This window comes from Bos mutus, chromosome 8 (genome assembly GCF_027580195.1).
Source record: "Bos mutus isolate GX-2022 chromosome 8, NWIPB_WYAK_1.1, whole genome shotgun sequence".
NCBI classification, from domain to species: domain Eukaryota; kingdom Metazoa; phylum Chordata; class Mammalia; order Artiodactyla; family Bovidae; genus Bos; species Bos mutus.
In genome coordinates this window covers 87,120,599-87,140,120 of record NC_091624.1, presented here as the reverse complement: position 1 = coordinate 87,140,120, position 19,522 = coordinate 87,120,599, and the positions used below count along the sequence as shown (strand labels likewise).

The 19,522-nt window shown below is 37.2% G+C and overlaps 1 protein-coding gene and 1 non-coding gene across 4 annotated transcripts in view; both read left to right on the top strand.

Moving 5' to 3' along the window:
* Positions 1–19,522, top strand: part of HAUS6 (HAUS augmin like complex subunit 6) — a 42,567-nt gene extending 23,045 nt beyond the window's left edge. For 2 of the 3 annotated variants that reach the window (XM_005902273.3, XM_070375946.1), the window contains 6 exons: positions 2,946–3,027; positions 9,472–9,538; positions 9,849–10,034; positions 11,894–12,029; positions 13,727–14,770; positions 16,206–19,522. In XM_005902273.3, the coding sequence (XP_005902335.1) occupies positions 2,946–3,027; positions 9,472–9,538; positions 9,849–10,034; positions 11,894–12,029; positions 13,727–14,770; positions 16,206–16,267 (1,577 nt within the window). In that variant the 3' untranslated portion in view covers positions 16,268–19,522. The remainder of the gene's footprint in view (positions 1–2,945; positions 3,028–9,471; positions 9,539–9,848; positions 10,035–11,893; positions 12,030–13,726; positions 14,771–16,205) is intronic. The other variant, XR_011465184.1, reaches the window with a different exon arrangement.
* On the top strand, positions 9,257–9,390 carry LOC138989025 (small Cajal body-specific RNA 8). Its single transcript, XR_011465270.1, has one exon. It is a non-coding gene; the product is annotated as a small Cajal body-specific RNA 8 (non-coding RNA).

The following is a 19,522-nucleotide window of genomic DNA, read 5'->3' as shown; positions in this document are numbered from 1 at the left end:
TCAGCATTACTGGTTGGGGCATAGACTTGGATTAATGTGACATTGAATGGTTTGCCTTGGAAATGAACAGAGATCATTCTGTGGTTTTTGAGAGTGCACCCAAGGACTGCATTTTGGACACTTTTATTGACTATGATGGCTACTCCATTTCTTCTAAGGGATTCTTGCCCACAGTAATAGATATAATGGTCATCTAAGTTAAATTCGTCCATTCCAGTCCATTTTAGTTCTCTGATTTCTAAAATGTTGATGTTTACTCTTGCCATCTACTGTTTGACCACTTCCAATTTACCTTGATTCATGGACCTAACGTTCCAGGTTCCTATGCAATATTGTTTTTTACAGCATTGGACTTTTCTTCCATCACCAGTCACATCCACAACTGGGCGTTGTTTTTGCTTTGGCTCCGTCTCTTCATTCTTTCTGGTGTTATTCTCCACTCTTCTGTGGGCGCCTACTGATCTGCAGAGTTCATCCTTCAGTGTCGTATCTTTTTGCCTTTTCATACTATTCATGAGGTTCTCAAGGCAAGAGTACTGAAGTGATTTGCATTCTCTTCTCCAGTGGACCACGTTTTGTCAGAACTCTCCACCATGAGCCATCTGTCTTGGGTGGCCCTACACGGCATGGCTCATAGTTTCATTGAGTTAGACAAAATTTCCATTACTTTTTAGAAATCACATATAAGTGAACCATATAGTATTTGTCTGTCTCTGACTAATTTCACTAAACCTAATATTCTTTAGTCCATGCATGTTGTGGAAATGGCAATGTTTTACTCTTTTATGGCTCAGAAATATTCATATAAATATCCATTATGTCTGCATGGGTGCTATGTTGCTTCAGTTGTGCCCGACTCTTTGCGATGCTATGGATTGTAGCCTGCCAGGCTCCTCTGTCCATGGGATTCTCCAGGCAAGAATATTGGAGTGGGTTGCCACACCCTCCTCCAGGGGATCTTCCCCACCCAGGGTGTGAACCTGAGTCTCCTGCAGCTCTTGCATTGCAGGCGGATCCTTTACTGCTGAGCCACTGGGGAAGCCCAAAATACCCTTTATATATATATATGTATATATATATGCACACACACACACACACACACACACACATACATATATATGCACATTTATACCACTTCTTCAGCCAGTAATCTGTTGATGGAGACTTGGTTTGCTTCCATATCTTAACTATTATAAATAGTGCTGCTATGAACATTGAGGTGCATGTGTTTTTTCAAATTAGAGTTTTTGTTTTTTCTGCATATATATCCAGGAATGGAGTTGCTGGGTCAAATGGTAGTTTTGCTTTTAGATTTGTAAGGAATCTCCATATGTTTTCTATAGTCGCTGCACCAGTTTACAGTCCCCTGTGTAGGAGAGTTCCCTTGTGTCCACATCCTCTCCAGCATTTATTATTTATAGATTTTTTTATGGTAGCCATTCTAACCATTGTGAGGTTGATATTGTGGTGTTGATTTGCATTTCTCTAATAATTAGCAATGTTGAGCATCTTTTCGTGTGTCTGTTGACTATCTGTATGTCTTCTTTGGAGAAATGTCTTCTTTACTTAATGAATGATAGATTGGTTATAGGATTCAAGATCAAGACTAAATTTTTCCTTGAGACTTTGATAATACGCCGTGATTACTTTCTGCCTTCTTTTTGAAACATTTGCTGTCAGTCTAATTGTCATTCCTTTGTAGGTAATTTTTGATCTCTGGTTGCTTTTAAGACTTCCATTTATTTATTTTTTAAAAGAGTTTTCTATCTATCTATTTATTTATTTATGGCTGTGTTTGGTCTTTGTTGCTTTGTTGGCTTTCTCCAGTTGGAGTGAACAGGGGCTACTCTTTGTTGCGTAGCACAGGCCGTAGGGCACGTGGGTTTCAGTGGCTGTAGCACATTGTCTCAGCAGTTGTGGCTCACGGGCTCTAGAGGGTGGGCTTAGTAGATGTGGCACACAGGCTTAGTTACCTCACGACATGTGGGATCTTCCTGGACCAGGGATCAAACCAATGTCCCCTGCATTGGAAGGCAGATTGTTAACCGCTGAACCACTAGGGAAGCCCTGGAATGTTTTATAAATAACAGAAACTACATCATCATTAGTAGGTTATTGAAAATGTTAAAAGGTGGCATTATAATGAATTAAAAGAAAACTTTACAATACCCATTGGTTTCTTATATAGTAACACTTTGGACAGAATAATCTTTCAGAATCAAACATGTTGAAAGAAGAGGAGCTCCTGGAATATCCTCTGAAATGCAGCCATGAGTTCCTTCAATTTTATTTCCTGTTATGCTGCTTCACTAGATATATGCTATGCCCTGGCACACCAAATGTGCACCTTATTCTCCTAGTACTTGGCTTCTTCATGTTCCCTACTCTGGACCAGGTGCCTTTCTGCCTTCTTGCATTCTGTGTGTACTTGTATTATAATACTGTAACAATATGTCATAATGCTTTTCTTATCAATAGTCTCTCCTATACTGATTTCTTGAAGGCAGGTCTCCATTTTAAATTTTTTCCCCATTGTTAGTACTGCAGTGACATAATTATTAAATGGTATGTTGAAGAATAAATACATAGCAGTTGATGTTGTAGATGCTGGGTTAAAATACGCTAAGTACTATAACTTTTTGGCTGGTTTATTTGGTAAGTGCATTGTCTATGTACTTAAACATGAAACATGGCTATATATAATACTAGGGAATTGTGGATTGTCCCTTTTGGGGAAACTTTGTGTGAGTTGTCTTTTTAGAAGAGCCTATTGTACAGATTCTCCATCACTGTCATGTGTATTACTTTATAGTTAATAATTGAATAATTATCTTTTCCTATTAGCATTTATATTATTTTTTATTCTGTTGAGAACTTCAAGAAAGCTCTAAATATTAGAATGTACAAGCATAATTAAAGAGTAATTAATTTTTCTATTCCTTTAGTTACACCTAAGCAACATATCCAGGAAAATAATTGCAGAAGAGCAAGTGATACACTGGAAACTAAATCTGATCCACCCAACAGGTAAAACGGATTTGATTTTCGTATTGATTATTTTTCCTCTTCATTAATTTTAGTTCCATCTTCAGTCAGTTTTCAAGCTTCTCTAGTATGGGATAGCTTATAACTTTTTTCTCTTAATCAGATGGTGTTTTTCCACTGTGGATCCCCCTTTTCTGGAAAGATTCAACATTTCTGATGCATGGGCATTTTTTCCTCTTCATTCTTATCTAAATGTTAAGACTCAGGGGGACTACCTAATTTTTGAAGAGAAAGATATATATGAGAATTATCTAATACAAGTTTGGGAATTTTTGCATTTTTGTGTCTGTGAACTTTGAAATCACTTGTTGACTGTTGACTAAATCCAAGTGTTTAGGGACTTCTGAAATTACCTAGATGGTGGTTTTCAGTCTGTGTTCTGCAGCTCCCTCTGATGCTGTGGATGAGTCAGACTTAGTCTGTGGCTGTTCCATCCTTTGCCATTTCAACCTGAGCAGCTTACTTTTATCTATATTGTATATTGGGGTTTTATATGCCATTTGATAAAAAGAGTTCTACGCTTAAAAATTTTTTTGGAGTGAAGACTTCTGATTCAATCTAATCCCCAAGTTTAGCATGATTAAGCTGAACCTAGTTAGTTTATTGTAACTAACTAGTAGTAGTCTTATTTTATTTATTGCCTTTTTTTCTGTATTATTCTATTTTGGCCCTTAAATAAACTGACGTCAGATTATAAAAGCAAAAATCTCTAAATGTGTATATGTTTCTCCTTCAATAAACATTATTAACTAGCAGTCAAACACAGACATGCTAGACAGATTCCTTTTTATTATTTTTTTGATTACCATTTGATTTAAATAGGTGTCTTTTAGTTCACTTTCCCCATGTTAATGAGGCACAGGTACGGAAACAAAATACTTAGAATAATTCTAAAACTAAGATTCTAAATTTTAAGTGACTTCAAGCCTTCTGCATTTTGTATGCTCTTCAGTTCAGTTCAGTCGCTCAGTCGTGTCTGACTCTTTGCGACCCCATGAATTGCAGCATGCCAGGCCTCCCTGTCCATCACCATCTCCTGGAGTTCACTCAAACTCACGTCCATTGAGTTGGTGATGCCATCCAGCCATCTCATCCTCTGTCATCCCCTTTTCCTCCTGCGCCCAATCCCTCCCAGCATCAGAGTCTTTTCCAGTGAGTCAACTCTTTTCATGAGGTGGCCAAGAGTTTCAGCTTTAGCATCATTTCTTCCAAAGAACACCCAGGGCTTATCTCCTTTAAAATGGACTGGTTGGATCTCCTTGCAGTTCAAGGGATTCTCAAGAGTCTTCTCCAACACCATAGTTCAAAAGCATCAATTCTTCGGCACTCAGCTTTCTTCACAGTCCAACTCTCGCATCCATACATGACCACTGGAAAAACCATAGCCTTGACTAGACAGACCTTTGTTGGCAAAGTAATGGCTCTGCTTTTCAATATGCTATCTAGGTTGGTCATAACTTTTCACCAAGGAGTAGCGTCTTTTAATTTCATGGCTGCAGTCACCATCTGCAGTGATTTTTGAGCCCAAAAAATAAAGTCTGACACTGTTTCCACTGTTTCCCCATCTATTTCCCATGAAGTGATGGGACCAGATGCCATGATCTTCATTTTCTGAATGTTGAGCTTTAAGCCAACTTTTTCACTCTCCTCTTTTACTTTCATCAAGAGGCCTTTTAGTTCCTCTTCACTTTCTGCCATAAGGGTGGTGTCATCTGCATATCTGAGGTTATTGATATTTCTCCCGGCAATCTTGATTCCAGCTTGTGCTTCTTCCAGCCCAGTGTTTCTCATGATGTATTCTGCATATAAGTTAAATAAGCAGGGTGACAATATACAGCCTTGACGTACTCCTTTTCCTATTTGGAACCAGTCCGTTGTTCCATGTCCAGTTCCATGTTGCTTCCTGACCTGCATATAGGTTTCTCAAGAGGTAGGTCAGGTGGTCTGGTATGCCCATCTCTTTGAGAATTTTCCACAGTTTATTGTGATCCACACAGTCAAAGGCTTTGGCGTAGTCAATAAAGCAGAAATAGATGTTTTTCTGGAACTCTTTTGCTTTTTCCATGATCCAGCGGATGTTGGCAATTTGATCTCTGGTTTCTCTGCCTTTTCTAAAACCAGCTTGAATATCTGGAAGTTCTTGGTTCACCTATTGCTGAAGCCTGGCTTGGAGAATTTTGAGCATTACTTTACTAGCGTGGGAAATGAGTGCAATTGTGCGGTAGTTTGAGCATTCTTTGGCATTGCCTTTCTTTGGGGTTGGAATGAAAACTGACCTTTTCCAGTCCTGTGGCCACTGCTCTTAGTAAGTTATAATAAACTAAAACACCATTGAGTTCAGTTCAGTCGTGCCGTCGTGTCTGACTCTTTGTGACCCCATGGACTGCAGCATGCCAGGTTTCCCTGTCCATCACCAACCCCCGGAACTTGCTCAAACTCGTGTCCATCGAATTGGTGATGCCATCCAGCCATCTCATCCTCTGTCGTCCCCTTCTCCTCCTGCCTTCAATCTTTCCAAGCATCAGGGTCTTTTCAGTTCTTTGCATCAGGTGGCCAAAGTACTGGAGTTTCAGCTTCCGCATCAGTCCTTCCAGTGAATATTCAGGACTGATTTCCTTTAGGATTGACTGGTTTGATCTCCTTGCCATGCAAGGGACTCTCAAGAGTCTTCTCCACCACCACAGATCAAAAAACACCATAACCAGAGTCAAAACTTAAATGCGAAATTATGCTATTGGCAGTTTGCTCTGCAGTAATTTTCTGTTCATAGACGGTCTGGACTACTTGTGAAAGAATTTTATTTTTGTTTTTAGATATGGATGTGATGTTGATTTTCTAAGTACCTAAAGAAATATAATGAAATATTCAGTGAGGACCTGGTATTGAAGAAACTAAAGTTATTGGGCTTGCTAATTTTACCCTCTTATCACAGTTGTTCTTAAAGCATGCCTCTTAGAGGGAAATAGTTGGTGTTCCCAGTCTCAGTTATTTTTTCATGTCTTTTCTTGAGAGAACAAATTAATTTTGATTAACATCTCTTGCTGGACTAAAAATTAATGGAGTTAGTAGATTAATTCACAAATCTGATTTTATTTTTGAACAACATGAACCTTAAGATTCTTTCTTGAGGTAGAATTTTGTACTAAGATACACTATCAGAATTCTACAGGAGCCAGACACTTAGCCCTTAAAAATTTAATTCAAATAGAATTCTCTTAAAATTGGAAAAATTTGTTTTAAATAATTTCAGTTCCTCATTTATCCTCTTTCAAGCTCCTGGAGCTTTTAACTGTCTTTTGATGCTTAATTTTACTTATAGGTTGGGATATTAAAAGAAGGTAGAGGAAGGCTTTTGGTGATGAAGGATAAATGCTTAATGGGAAATGAAAATTTATTACTGCTTAATAGAAGAGTAGAAGAGAGGTGAAGAGTTGAATTACTGAGATGTAGAAGTAAAATTTCTTCTCAGAATTGTTTATTAAAAAAGTATTTTGTAATACAATGTTTCATGTGTAATGTGGGTAGATTGCACTTAAAGAAATACCCCTTTTTGGCATATAGTACAGCTGTTACACTAAATATTTATAGAGGCATCATCTTACATCAGTGTCACTGTAGTTAATTGGGAAATTCATATGTGAAAATGGTTAAGCTATTCAGTTAAAAAACATGAAATGAATGTAGTTTTTAGAGTAAGTGTGTTGTTTGACTTTTCACAAGTACTAAAATATAAGGAGTCTTCTCCATAAATCTCCTGGCTTGGTTTTGATCAGAGTGATGGAGGCTTCACTATACCTACAATCAATTCAATTGGTGATGCCTTTGCTGCACACTGTGCATAGTACCTTTCTTTGCAGTGGTTTCTGGAAAGGAGGGTTCCATGATATTTCTAGTGGTGGTGATGCAGTTCTTCTAGACCTTTACACTCTAGAGTTTCTCCTTTATTGCATTTCAAAGATAGGGCAGTGTGATATTGCATGCATTCCAAATAAACATCCTTAGACTTAGAAATTGAATTCTAATCTCATTTTATTATTTCCTTCTTCTTTAATTATTTCTGTGTTAGTTGTAGACATATTGTAATAACAACAACAAATGAAAAATTTAAAAAACTAGCTAAAATTTCTAACAAATCACTTTTCAGATTCTTTCCCAAGTACTTTTTAGACTTTACTTATAATTTTAGTTCTAATCAAAGCATGAATATAGTCTTGTATTCTAAACTACAAAATTTTCTCAGCATTATCATAGCATAAATACATTTTTTTAAGTTTGTGTATGTGTTTAACATTATAGAACCACTTAAAATAGCTGTGTAATATTTTATTTTTAGACTTTAGGTTTTCCTTAAAATTTTACTATAGAAAGCATGTCTTTTTTCTTTTGGAAATGTTTTTAGGGTAAATTTCCACAATAGGATCAGTACCCTTTTTATCTGGATTTCTTGGGCCTCAGTTTTGGCATGGCAAGTGGGTAGAGAGTAAGGACTGAGCCAGGGCTCGCTCAATTCAGTTTAAAGTTGAATCAAGATATTAGCAAGACTAACAGCATGTTGCCACTTCCGAAATGAGAGAGAAGAGGTATAGAATGTGGTTTCATTTTTCTCTCTTATGAGACTCTGCAAGAATGATTCAAATAGAAAAATTTGGTGGCATCTATTAGAACCTCATCTTCAAGTGGCATTTATTCATTGATCAATCCATCCATTAATCAGTTACATATATGTGTGGTACTACCAAGTGCCAGGCACTGTTAGGACTTGGGAATAGCCTTTGGTAAGACATAGTCTTCGTCCTTAAGGAGCTCACTAGTCTTTTGGTGGCATCTTAGTGGTGTTTGTCCATAACTTGCTGGCCCTGCTTTAAAGGGCTTTCTGATCATTTTCATGTCAAGTTTGGTGAAGAATTTGGATGAAGTCACGCTAAATAGTAATTATTCATCTTTTGCTCTAGATATCTAGATCATATCCTGTCAAGACAAAAGTTGAGGCTTGAGCAATTTCAGTGATTTTTGAATTATGTTTGGAAGGTAGATTTCAAGAAGAGCACATTTGAAAAAGTTTGAAAAGAATATTTGCTATTATGTAAAATATTTGCAAAGCTGTTTGTACTTTTCTATGAACAGAAAGGAAAAAATCGGTATGCTTGATGTTGAAAGTGGTAATCTTACCTTTCACTTTACCTGTGAGGCTTTTGGTCAGTGAGCAGACCCAATCCGTGATTGAATTTGAAAGCACTTTCAAGATGAAGATAAATGATTAAAGTTATCATTACTTTGAAGGCTTAAAAAATATTTAATACCCTCTTTTGTAATTATAGTGAAAAGATGTGTAAGGTTTTCATGTTTACCAAAAGGGGCAAGAGAATCTAAGAGATTAAGGAACACTATGTGTAGAATGCGTGTTTGAATGCTTAGTCGCTTCAGTCGTGTCCGACTCTGCAACCCTATGAGCCATGACCTGTCAGGTTCCTCCGTCCATGGGATTCTCCAGGCAAGAATACAGGAGTGGTTTGCCACTTCCTTCTCCAAATCTGACCTGAGACAAGCCAAAACGTGTAGAATAGGACTTCCCAAGTGGCTCGGTGGTAAAGAACTCACCTGCCAATGCAGGAGACAAGAGATGCTGGTTCAATCCCTGGGTTGGTAAGATCCCCTGGAGGAGGGCATGGCAACCCACTCCAGTATTCTTGCCTGGAGAATCCCGTGGATAGAGGAGCCTGGCGGGCTACAGTCCACGGGGTCACAGAGTTGGATCCAGTTGAAGTAACTTAGCATGCGCACAGTGTAGAATGTCACAAATTAAAGTTTTATGACTTTACTATAATATATTGGCCATAAAAAATTCAGCATAAGAGAAATTGCTTTTGGACCTGAAATATCCAAAGAAGCTTACAGTTGCTGCTACAATGCTTCTGTTATCTGAAGCCTGAAAGAAAGTGAAAGTGAAGTCGCTCAGTCGTGTCTGATTCTTTGCGACCCCATGAACTGTAGCCTATTAGGCTGCTCAGTCCATGGAATTTTCCAGGCAAGAGTATTGGAGTGGGTTGCCGTTTCCTTCACGGAATCTTCTGGCAATAATGTGATTATTATTAGTTAACTGAATTTGTTTTTACCCTGTACTCAAGTTTCTGAGTGTTCATCAAGTCATCTAACCTGTGTAAAAAATGCTGTTGACTTAAAATACATAGTGGGTAAGGAAAATATTCAAATTTGGGAGGCTGATACACAAATTGGGCTGAAGTACTGCTCTAATTGTCACTATACCTCCCTAGAATAATACACTGCCTTTTGATGACCGGGACGAATTGAGAGAAATCGTAACGGACAGATACGGGGCAGACAGTTTCTTTACAATATTTAGATATATCAAGTGAATGGAATTCTTTCTTATTCATAACTTGGATTTAATAATATTTTTCCTTTTAGCCCTGCTTCTTTCCCGTTACAGCCAGTTCCACCATTAGGTGGAGACATTGTTACATTACTTGAAAAGGTACGTTTTAAAACAATTTAAAATTAATTCTGACCATAATTATTTATGATAAAATATTCTTTACTTTTGTTGATATCTCAAATTAAATTTGTTTTCACACTTCCCTGTTTGTGAACATTATGTACCACTCCTATTTATACATTTTTTACTACTTCTAAATGGGAATATTGGAATTTTTAAATTGTGTCAGTGAACATAGTTTTTATAGTAATGTTAACAACTTTTTATAGGTTCATGATAACTCTAGAACCTCTAATAAAGATCAGGTACCATTATTAAGTTTTTAACATTATACATCTATCTTTTTCAGGACACGAAGTTGGTAACTCTTAGAGAGAAAAATGAAACAGTTCCTAAGAAAACACCAGAATTTAATGTAGAAGACTCTTCATCATCAAATATTGTAAAGAATACAGATAGTAGTGCGTGTGGAGGGTCTCTGCCAGCTAAAAAAAGCAATCCATTCCAGAAGGAGCAAGATCATCTGGTAGAAGAGGTTAGAAAAATATTGTAATAAGTATACTGAAATATGTTATTTTCTTGATGGTTTGGGGTTATAAGTGAAGTATAGTTAATTATTGATTAACTAGGGTATTTTTGGAAAGGAGGTCACAGATAATAAAAAAAGCAAAGTTTATCCTCCCCTAAAGTAGGAAAGATATAATGAAGTAAACTTACTTAAGATTACATCCATGGTTTAGAACCCATGTCCCATTCTATAACTATCCAAGAGTGTAAAAATAATACATGTATAATATTTTTTGAATTAATCATTATATAAATTGTTGGATAGATAACACCCAATCATTATACTTTATTAAAATACTCTGTTATCTATTTCTTAGCTGAGCTTCCTCTGTTTTTGAATTTTAGAACAAAGGCTATATAATATATATTATCACTAAGCAAAAGTTTTGTCCTGCTTTTTAAATATTTCAGAAGTGAATAAATGCATGATTGTTTATGATCTTGGTTTTCTTAACCAGCTCTGTTCCTAATACTTTTCTACTTTTCACTGGTAAGTGACCGTATACTACTACTAATGCTGAGTATTAGAACTCAGTTTACATAAATTAAATGGCTAGGCTATTCTTTCATGTTATTTTTATTACATATTTCCCATTGTTTGAATTTGGATAAACAGCCAGAAAGTATATCAGCTGTTTTACATTCCTGAGCAACTGAAAGAAAATTTTGGTTTAGTGCATATTGATTCATTCATTGTTTCGTGGTCTCTTAAGTATTTTTAAATCTCTAAAATTTTTTGTTTCTCTGTATTAGCTGATTGACTCTGTACTAAAGAAAAGATGGTTAGTCATTCTTTTTTTCTTTCCTGATATGGGAGGAAAGGCACATTTTTTGGCTAAAAGAATTGATAGTAGCAGTGGTATGAGAAGGGATGGAAGAGGAGAGTCCTAACATCTCATAAAGGTCTGAAAAGTGAAATTAATTCTAATAGTGTTTATGACAGGGCTTCCCTGGTGTCTCAGTGGTAAAGAATCTGCCTCCTGATGCAGGAGACTTGGGTTCAATCTCTGGATTGGGAAGATCCTCTGAAGAAGAAAATGACAACCCACTCCAGTATTCTTGCTCGGGAAATCCCACGGATAGAAGAGCCTGGTGGGCTACAGTCCGTGGGGTTGCAAATGAATCAGACACAACTTAGTGACTAAACAACAACAATAGTGGTGTTTATGACAAGGAATATTTAGTGTTAGAATTCTGAGAAGCCATCTCTTTTCATGGAGGAGGGTGAACTGGAGTCAGTTTGATTATGGTTGTAGGCAGTTTCTTTTTTAGGAATCTCAGGGCACAGAGATTTTAATTTACTTATTTTTGTTTCCTGGTTTTATTAAAATTTAGTATAGAATGCTATTTTCATATCGTATGCTTTTCTCTATTTTAAAAATATATTCCTATGTTTTGTTCACTAATTTATGAGAAAGAAGTATGTTGTCACCATAATGTACTCTATTAATAGAGGTGCTACTGTTCAGTGGACTTTAAGAAGAACCTGTATGCTTTAGAACTGGTCATTTTAGCAGATATGGAATTGTGAAGCTCATAAGTGTGGCATATAGCTCAGATCACTGTAGTCAGAACTATCTATGTCTAAATCTTTCCAGGTATAAAGATTTATCTTTTTCTCTATGTAACAGGATATTCATTTAAGATAAGAAGGGAGGAAATGGGTTTGGGGTTTGATTTCACCTTATAGGATTGTGCCTCTATAGTCTGTATGAAGTGTCTGGGAGCTACATTATTGAGCTTATTTTTGTGCATGTTGCTGTTATTATGGCTTTTGTTGTAGTCTACCAGTGGGCTTTATATTTTTGATTTTCTTTTCTGTTTTAGGTCGCAAGGGCAGTTTTATCTAATTCACCACAGCTCTCTGAAGAAAAAGAAGTAAAATTAGAGGAACTAATTGACTCTCTAATTTCTAACCCATTCTTAACAAGGAGTCAAATTCCCCGAACTCCAGAAAACTTGAGTAAGTTAATAATGCTTTTGGTCACTTTTCTTTCTTAGACATACTACTGTTAGAACCATGGTCTGACAGATCTTCTGAAATTCATTTTAAAATTGTTTTCTGTATCTTTCAGTTTAGTGGCATTGGCTCTATTTGTTTTGATGTGGGGGACTTTTACTGAAATACTGTGAGCACTGTCACTCATATGGCAGTCCTTCAGCAGTATTATTTTGCCCTGATGACTATACAGTTTTGTGTTTGTTGTTTTACTTGGCTTTTTCCTGGAAAATATTTTAGTTGATTACTTAATAAAATCCTCTGCCTCCACATCTGATTTGTGATCAACATTTATAGAGTTGTTGTTTAGTTGCTAAGTGGTGTCTGACTCTTTTGTGTGACCCCATGGACTGTTGCCTGCTAGGCTCCTCTGTCTATGGGATCTCCCAGGCAAGGATACTGTAGTAGGTTGCCATTTCCTTCTCCAGGAGATCTCCTTGACCTGGGATCAAACCCATGTCTCCTGCATTGGCAGGAAGATTCTTTACCACTGAGCCACCTGGGAAGCCCACTTATAGAGTATGGAGGCCATATTCTTCTAGTCAACAACCAGCAGCATCAGCCAAAAACTGTGTGTACAGAGATCTCATCTATTGCTCCCAAGCTTGTCAGACTCTCCAGTAGTTTCTCCTTACAACCTGTATCACATAGGCAAAGTTCTGATATTCTTGTCCTCATGTAGGCACATCATCCTGGGTGAGTGAGTAAGTGTAATTTCCATTATACTACTAGAAATGACATATTGAAAGTTAAATGGATTCAGTTCAGGTTGAACCTAGCCACTGTATAGGTTGGTGTTTGGCAAACTACATCTTGTGAACCACATCCGCCCACTGTATGTTTTTTTTTTTTGTTTTTTTTTTTTTTTTTATTCTTCCAATTTTATTTTATTTTTAAACTTTACATAATTGTATTAGTTTTGCCAAATATCAAAATGAATCCGCCACAGGTATACATGTGTTCCCCACTGTATGTTTTTATAAATAAAGTTGTTTTGAACACAACCTTGTTCATTTGTAGGGCTTCCCTGGTGGCTCAGAGGTTAACGCGTCTGCCTGCAATGCGGGAGACCTGGGTTGGGAAGATCCCTTGGAGAAGGAAATGGCAACCCACTCCAGTATTCTTGCCTGGAGAATCCCATGGACTACATGGGATTCTGTAGCCTGGTGGGCTACAGTCCATGGGGTTGCAAAAAGTCAGACATGACTGAACGGCTTCACTTTCTTTCTTTGTTCATTTGTCAGCATATCTTTTATGGCTGCTTTCGCACAACAGTGACAGAACTGAACAGTTGCCACAGACAAGATGGTGTGCAAAACCTGATGTATTACTATTTGGCCCTTTATAGAAAAAGTTTGCTGAACCCTGGCCTAGATGGACAAGAAAATATCTTTTAAACACATGTAATTTGTATGTGCTGTGTGAAAGTATATGCATATTTCAGGAACAGCTTTTGTTTGTTGTGTGATCATTTGGAGATGTGGTTCTTTGATGTTGTTGGACTTTGGTATATTGTGGAGCCTTGTCATTCAGCTGGCATACCTATGAACATATACTGAGTCAGCAGCTTTATCTTGAGCACGAGAAATGAAATGTTTAATTGCATGTTCTGTTTGGGAATTTATTAGCAACTTGTGTTATTTCCCTCTTCATTTAATTAGTAAGTGAAATTCGGAGCTCATGGAGAAAAGCTGTTGATACAGAAGATAACAGAAGTACAGAACCAATTCAAGTGGATACTGAACGTAGAGAAGAATTGCCAGAATCCTTACCTGTGGTGCATAATCAAAAAGAGTTTAGCATGGCCAGTTTCTTGTCAGCAGCCACTGTGTCCAGTTCTAGTCATTCTCATCTGCCTGAAGAGAAAGTTGTTTCAGATTGCCTCGAGTGTGTGCCTCAGAAACCCGTGGTGACCACTTGCATAGGTGAACCAACAACACAAAATCCATCAGATTTGTTAAATAAGGACATAATTTGTATGCAAGATTTGGACTGTACAACTTTACAGAACAAACTTTTAGAAACTAGCCAAATAGAGACATTTTCCCCTGCTGTAGGCAATAGAAGAAATGTGTTAGGTAGCAGTGAAGAAGATAATATTAAAATATCAGACCAATCAAAAGCTTCTTACAAAGACTTTTCCATGTATAACAGTATGTTATGGAACTGTTTTCAGGTATCAAGTGAAATTAGTTCCAGTTTTAAAGATGGTGATTTTGGCATATTACATGAAACTCTTCCAGAAGTTGGTCACGTAAGTCTTATTAGCCCCAGTAGTACAGAGGCCACTTTTAACCTGGAACCAAATAGTCCTATGCACAGTGGCATTTTCACAGAAGATGTTGTGGGAGAAAAACAGACTACTCCAGAATCAGACTTCAATTTACAGGCTACTTGCAGTGGATATGAGGCTCTGAAGAAATCTCCATCCAAGCAAAGGGAAGAAATTTACCTCTCTAATCCTGAAATACTTGAAAGACACAAACCAGAATTGAGCCTTACTCCACAAAAGATGCAGACTGATGATATGCTTAATTTTTTGGGCATTCATGATTTGCATATTGACTATACAAAACCATCTTCACGCATGTCCCTTGGTGAAAGAAAACGGTCTCTTTCACCACTAATTAAGTTTTCTCCAGTGGAACAAAGATTGAAGACCACAATACCATGTAGCCTTGGAGAACTTCTATCTAATTTAACAGGTAAGATTTAACTAGACGTGGGCATATTGACCTGTTGAAAGTTTTCTCTCAACTTCTCGTAAAAATAGTATTCAGTGACTGTTACATGATCTTGTTAATGAGACAGAATATATTCCTTATTCCTTCAGTCAGGATGAGAAAAGTGAATCCATCATTTTTATGGGTACTTTCAGAATCTCTTGTGATGAGATGATGTATATAACTTACAACTGGTATGGGACAGGGGTGGAAAACAAAATCAAAATCCTGGAACCTGTTGCTTTTGTAATACAAACTACTGAAAACAGATCTTGTCAAAATCTTCACTAATGGAAGATGGTTCTAAAAACGTTAAGAAATATCTCAAAACTTATAGTATCTATGATTTGCTTTGAAGTAATTTGATGGGGGTGTGGTGACAAGATGGGTCAGTGTACTACTTTCCTAGGGCTGCCATAACAAAGTACCACAAACTTGGTGGCTTAAGACAACAGAAATTTTTTTGTTTCTGGAGGAAACAAGTTTTGGAGGGTAGTACTCAGGCTCACAGTGTTGGCATGACCATGTTCCCTCTGAAATCACAGAGGATGATCCTTGACTTTTCTAGCTTCTCATACTCCCAGGTGTTCTTTAGCTTGTGGCAGCGTAGTTCATCTCTGCCTCCACCTGCACATGGCATTCTCCCCTTGTGTTCTATGTACCTTCCTATAAGGATACTCGTCGTATAGACTGACAGCCCATTGTGCTCCCATCCTACTCTTAACTGAATATGTCTGCAGTGACCCTATTTCCAAATAAAGCCATATTCTGAAGTACAGGGGTTAGAACTTTAACATCAGGTACAGAACATGTACTTTAACATGAGGTACAGAAGTTAGAACTTCTTTTGGAAGGGACACAGTTCAACTTGTAACAATTAGTATTAATAATTATTGAAGCTGAATGGCAGATAAGTTTGGCTCATCATAAAGAGTTAAAAACAATTGCTCTTGGAACTGTATTCAATATCTTATAATAACCTATAATGGAAAATAATGGAAAAATATGTAATATAGTATAAAATATGTATATGTATATGTTAAAAAATATAAAATCAATATAATATAGGTAGTAAGAAATATATAAATCACTTTGTCCATCTAAATCTAATACAACTTCAACAAAACAAACACTGCTTTTAAAGCATGCTAGAACAGATATAGATCTGGTAATACAGATTATAAATCATTCTGATTTGCCCATGATAATTAAACACTGGTGTGTTAAAAAGTATTCTAGGACAGATGTACCTCTGGCAAAGAGGTACCTCAGTGAGAATAATGGTAATTTTATCACATTTACGTATTTGCCTGTGAACTTTTTCTGAAGACTGAAGTTTGCTATTACATGGAATTTGACATACTTTTTCTTTATAATGTTTATCCTTTTTTTTCTCTTTTTAAAATCAATTTTGCAGAAGAAGAAATCTTGAATAAGAGCCTTGATGCAGAAGTATCTCCATCTGACTCAACAAGATGAAGCAGTAGCCCAGTCAGTTTAACTGTGATGCACTTAATTTGAAGCAATGACATAAAATAAAAACTAATTTGCAGTTTAAATACACATGGGAAGTGTAACTGTTTTTCAAAGTCTAAAAAAGTCTTAAATAATGCCTGTTAGCCTTTTCTACTGTTTTTAGGTAAGGAGAATATGTTTGGATTTTCTTGCTTTGTATGGATAGGGGGTTGAACTGTGAAGTATTGGAAAGCAACTGTGAAGCCATTTTGGTTTCTTTCTTGAGATTCTTTATCATTTGAGCTACCCAGGAAGCCAGAGTAATATTGTAAGCATGAAGTAAATGACAAGGTAGTAGGCTAATTTATTATGTCCTAATTCAGTTAATTAACATAAAGATGAGTAGTTTTTGATGTAATTTTATCAAGTGGTTTACTTAATAGCTATTAGATATATGATTTTTCTTTTTAGGGAAATAACTTCTATTAAGTGAGGAGAGTAATGTATAGTAAAAATGACAAAGTTTAAGTTTGGGAAAGCTCTAAAGAGGCTTAATGATTATTCAAGTAGGTTGGTCCTGAAAAATGATGTTTGATAGAATAAAGTGCCTGTGATGATAGTGAAGACTGGGGTAGAAAGAAAAAAGTGGAAGATGACTAGATATTTTTGAGGGACAATAACTATAAATCCATTCAGTGGATTGTATAGCAGTTTTATGTTTAGACTAATTTAGACTTTGAGAATTTAACTCTAGTGTTTTATTTGAACAGAAAAAAATAAAGTAGTCTGTATTTTTTGTTGGAGGGGCACTACTTTTGGGGGAGCTAATTTGTATTGCTACTTTCCTCCTCAGAAACCATCAGTTCCCCAACTGCCTATAGAACAGCTTCAAATTAACTTGAAAAAACTGAATTTGGGGTTAAATAACTTGTTCAGTGTTACACAGCTAAGTCGGTGATGAAGCTAGGGTTTAATGCTATTTTCCTTCCTTAATAAACCAACAAGACCTCAGAACTAAAAGGCCAAGGTGTAGGATATGGCTGCAGGAGTGGGCTTTCTGGACTCTAAATGGGAGTCAGATGTGAGGTCTCTTGTATAGTGTCCTGCCTGATTTAGTCAGGCCTCCCAGCCAAGAGAAAGGCTTGTCTTTAGCATTCAGGTGAATACATGCCATTACCCTCTGTGAACCAGGAGGTTAAGTACATGCTGGAAGGGTTATAGCACCTACAGCACCCCTGTGTCTAATGCCAGCTCTTAACCATCGCAGCTTTGTCCATTTGCCAAGAAACTGGCCAGAAGAGGAGAAAAGTTGAAGGAGAGAGTTCTGGAAGTAGATGGGCTTAATAGTTCATCTTTCATGACTCATTTTGGCTTATTTTCTTTTGTGTTGCTTGTTTGATCCAAGTTTGAAGGCCAGGCATGTGTGTGTGGGTGTGTGTGAGAAAAGACATAAGAAAAACACATATAATTACTCTATTAGCAGTGGAAAAGAAAGTGGAAGAGAAAAGCTTCTCCTCAGGTGGCATATTCTTTTATTAGTTAATAGAACAAATAGGGATTCTGCAGGTCTACAGGGAAACTGTTCTTTAGTCTTAAGAAACCCAGTACTGGTAAGCTCAAAATTAATATGTTAAGGAGAAGGTGCAGCTCTCATACTAGCATCTACAAATTGCCAGGGCCATTCCTAGATACTTAATATGTGTGCATGTTAAGTTGCTTCAGTCATATCCAACTCCTGGTGACCCCATGGACTGTAGCCCACCAGGCTTCTCTGTCCATGGGATTCTCCAGGCAGGAATACTGGAGTGGATTGCCATTCCCTCCTCCAGGGGATCTTCCCCACCCAGGGATTGAACCCGAGTCTCTCACGTCTCCTGGATTGGCAAGTGGGTTCTTTACCACTAGCACCACTTGGGAAACCCATATACTTAATAATATGTATTAGATACTTAATAATACAAATTTTATCAATTAATTCTTAAACCTCTGTAAGATAGTGATATTGTACCTATTTTATAGATAATGATACCAAAGCTAGGGACCTTCTTTAAATGACTTGTCTAAGATGGACTCAAGAAATTACCTGGGATACATCTTAAAAAATGTGGATTCTGTAGGTCTAAAATGAGGATTAGAAATTTCCACTTTTAAATATGCTTCCCTGGTAATTGTTAGGCTTAATAAGAAACTTGAGAGTCAGTGCCAGGGGATATAATTTGCCTTTAGTCCTGGGGTTTCTTAAAGAAGCTAGGTACACTATTCACACCATACTGCTTTATAGATCTTAGCTGTTTGATAAGGAAACTGTTTGGCAGAAAGTGAAGAACTAAAGAGCCTCTTGATGAAAGTGAAAGAGGAGAGTGAAAAAGTTGGCTTAAAACTCAACATTCAGAAAACTAAGATCATGGCATCTGGTCCCATCACTTCATGGCAAATAAATGGGGAAACAATGGAAACAGTGACCGACTTTATTTTTTTGGGCTCCAGAATCACTGCAGATGGTGACTGCAGCCATGAAATTAAAAGATGCTTGCTCCTTGGAAGAAAAGTTATGACCAACCTAGATAGCATATTAAAAAGCATACTACTTTGCCAACAAAGGTCTGTCTAGTCAAAGCTATGGTTTTTCCAGTGGTCATGGATGGATGTGAGAGTTGGACTGTGAAGAAAGCTGAGTGCCGAAGAATTGATGCTTTTGAACTGTGGTGTTGGAGAAGACTCTTGAGAGTGCCTTGGACTGCAAGGAGATCCAGCCAGTCCATCCTAAAAGATCAGTCCTGAATATTCATTGGAAGGACTTGATGCTAAGCTGAAACTCCAGTACTTTGGCCGCCTGATGTGAAGAGCTGACTCATTGGAACAGATCCTGATTCTGGGAAAGATTGAAGGTGGGAGGAGATGGGGATGACAGAGGATGAGGTGGTTGGATGGCATCACCGACTCAATGAACATGAGTTTGAGTAGGCTCCTAGAGCTGGTGATGGACAGGGAAGCCTGGCGTGCTGCATGCAGTCTTTGAGATTGCAAAGGCTCGGACACGACTGCGTGACTGAATTGAACTGAACTGAATGGAAGCTGAAGCTTACAGTAAGTGTAGGCCCTCAATTGCTGAGAATCTGAAGATCAAAATATCTCTAGATATTAATGGATTTACAAAAACCACATTGTTAAATGAGTCATACCTGGGATAGGCTGAGAGTTTTTGGCATTCTTCCCTGTCCTTTGTATGCTAGTTGTATAAACAAAAGTATATTAAATCTGTCACTTTCTTGTAAACCA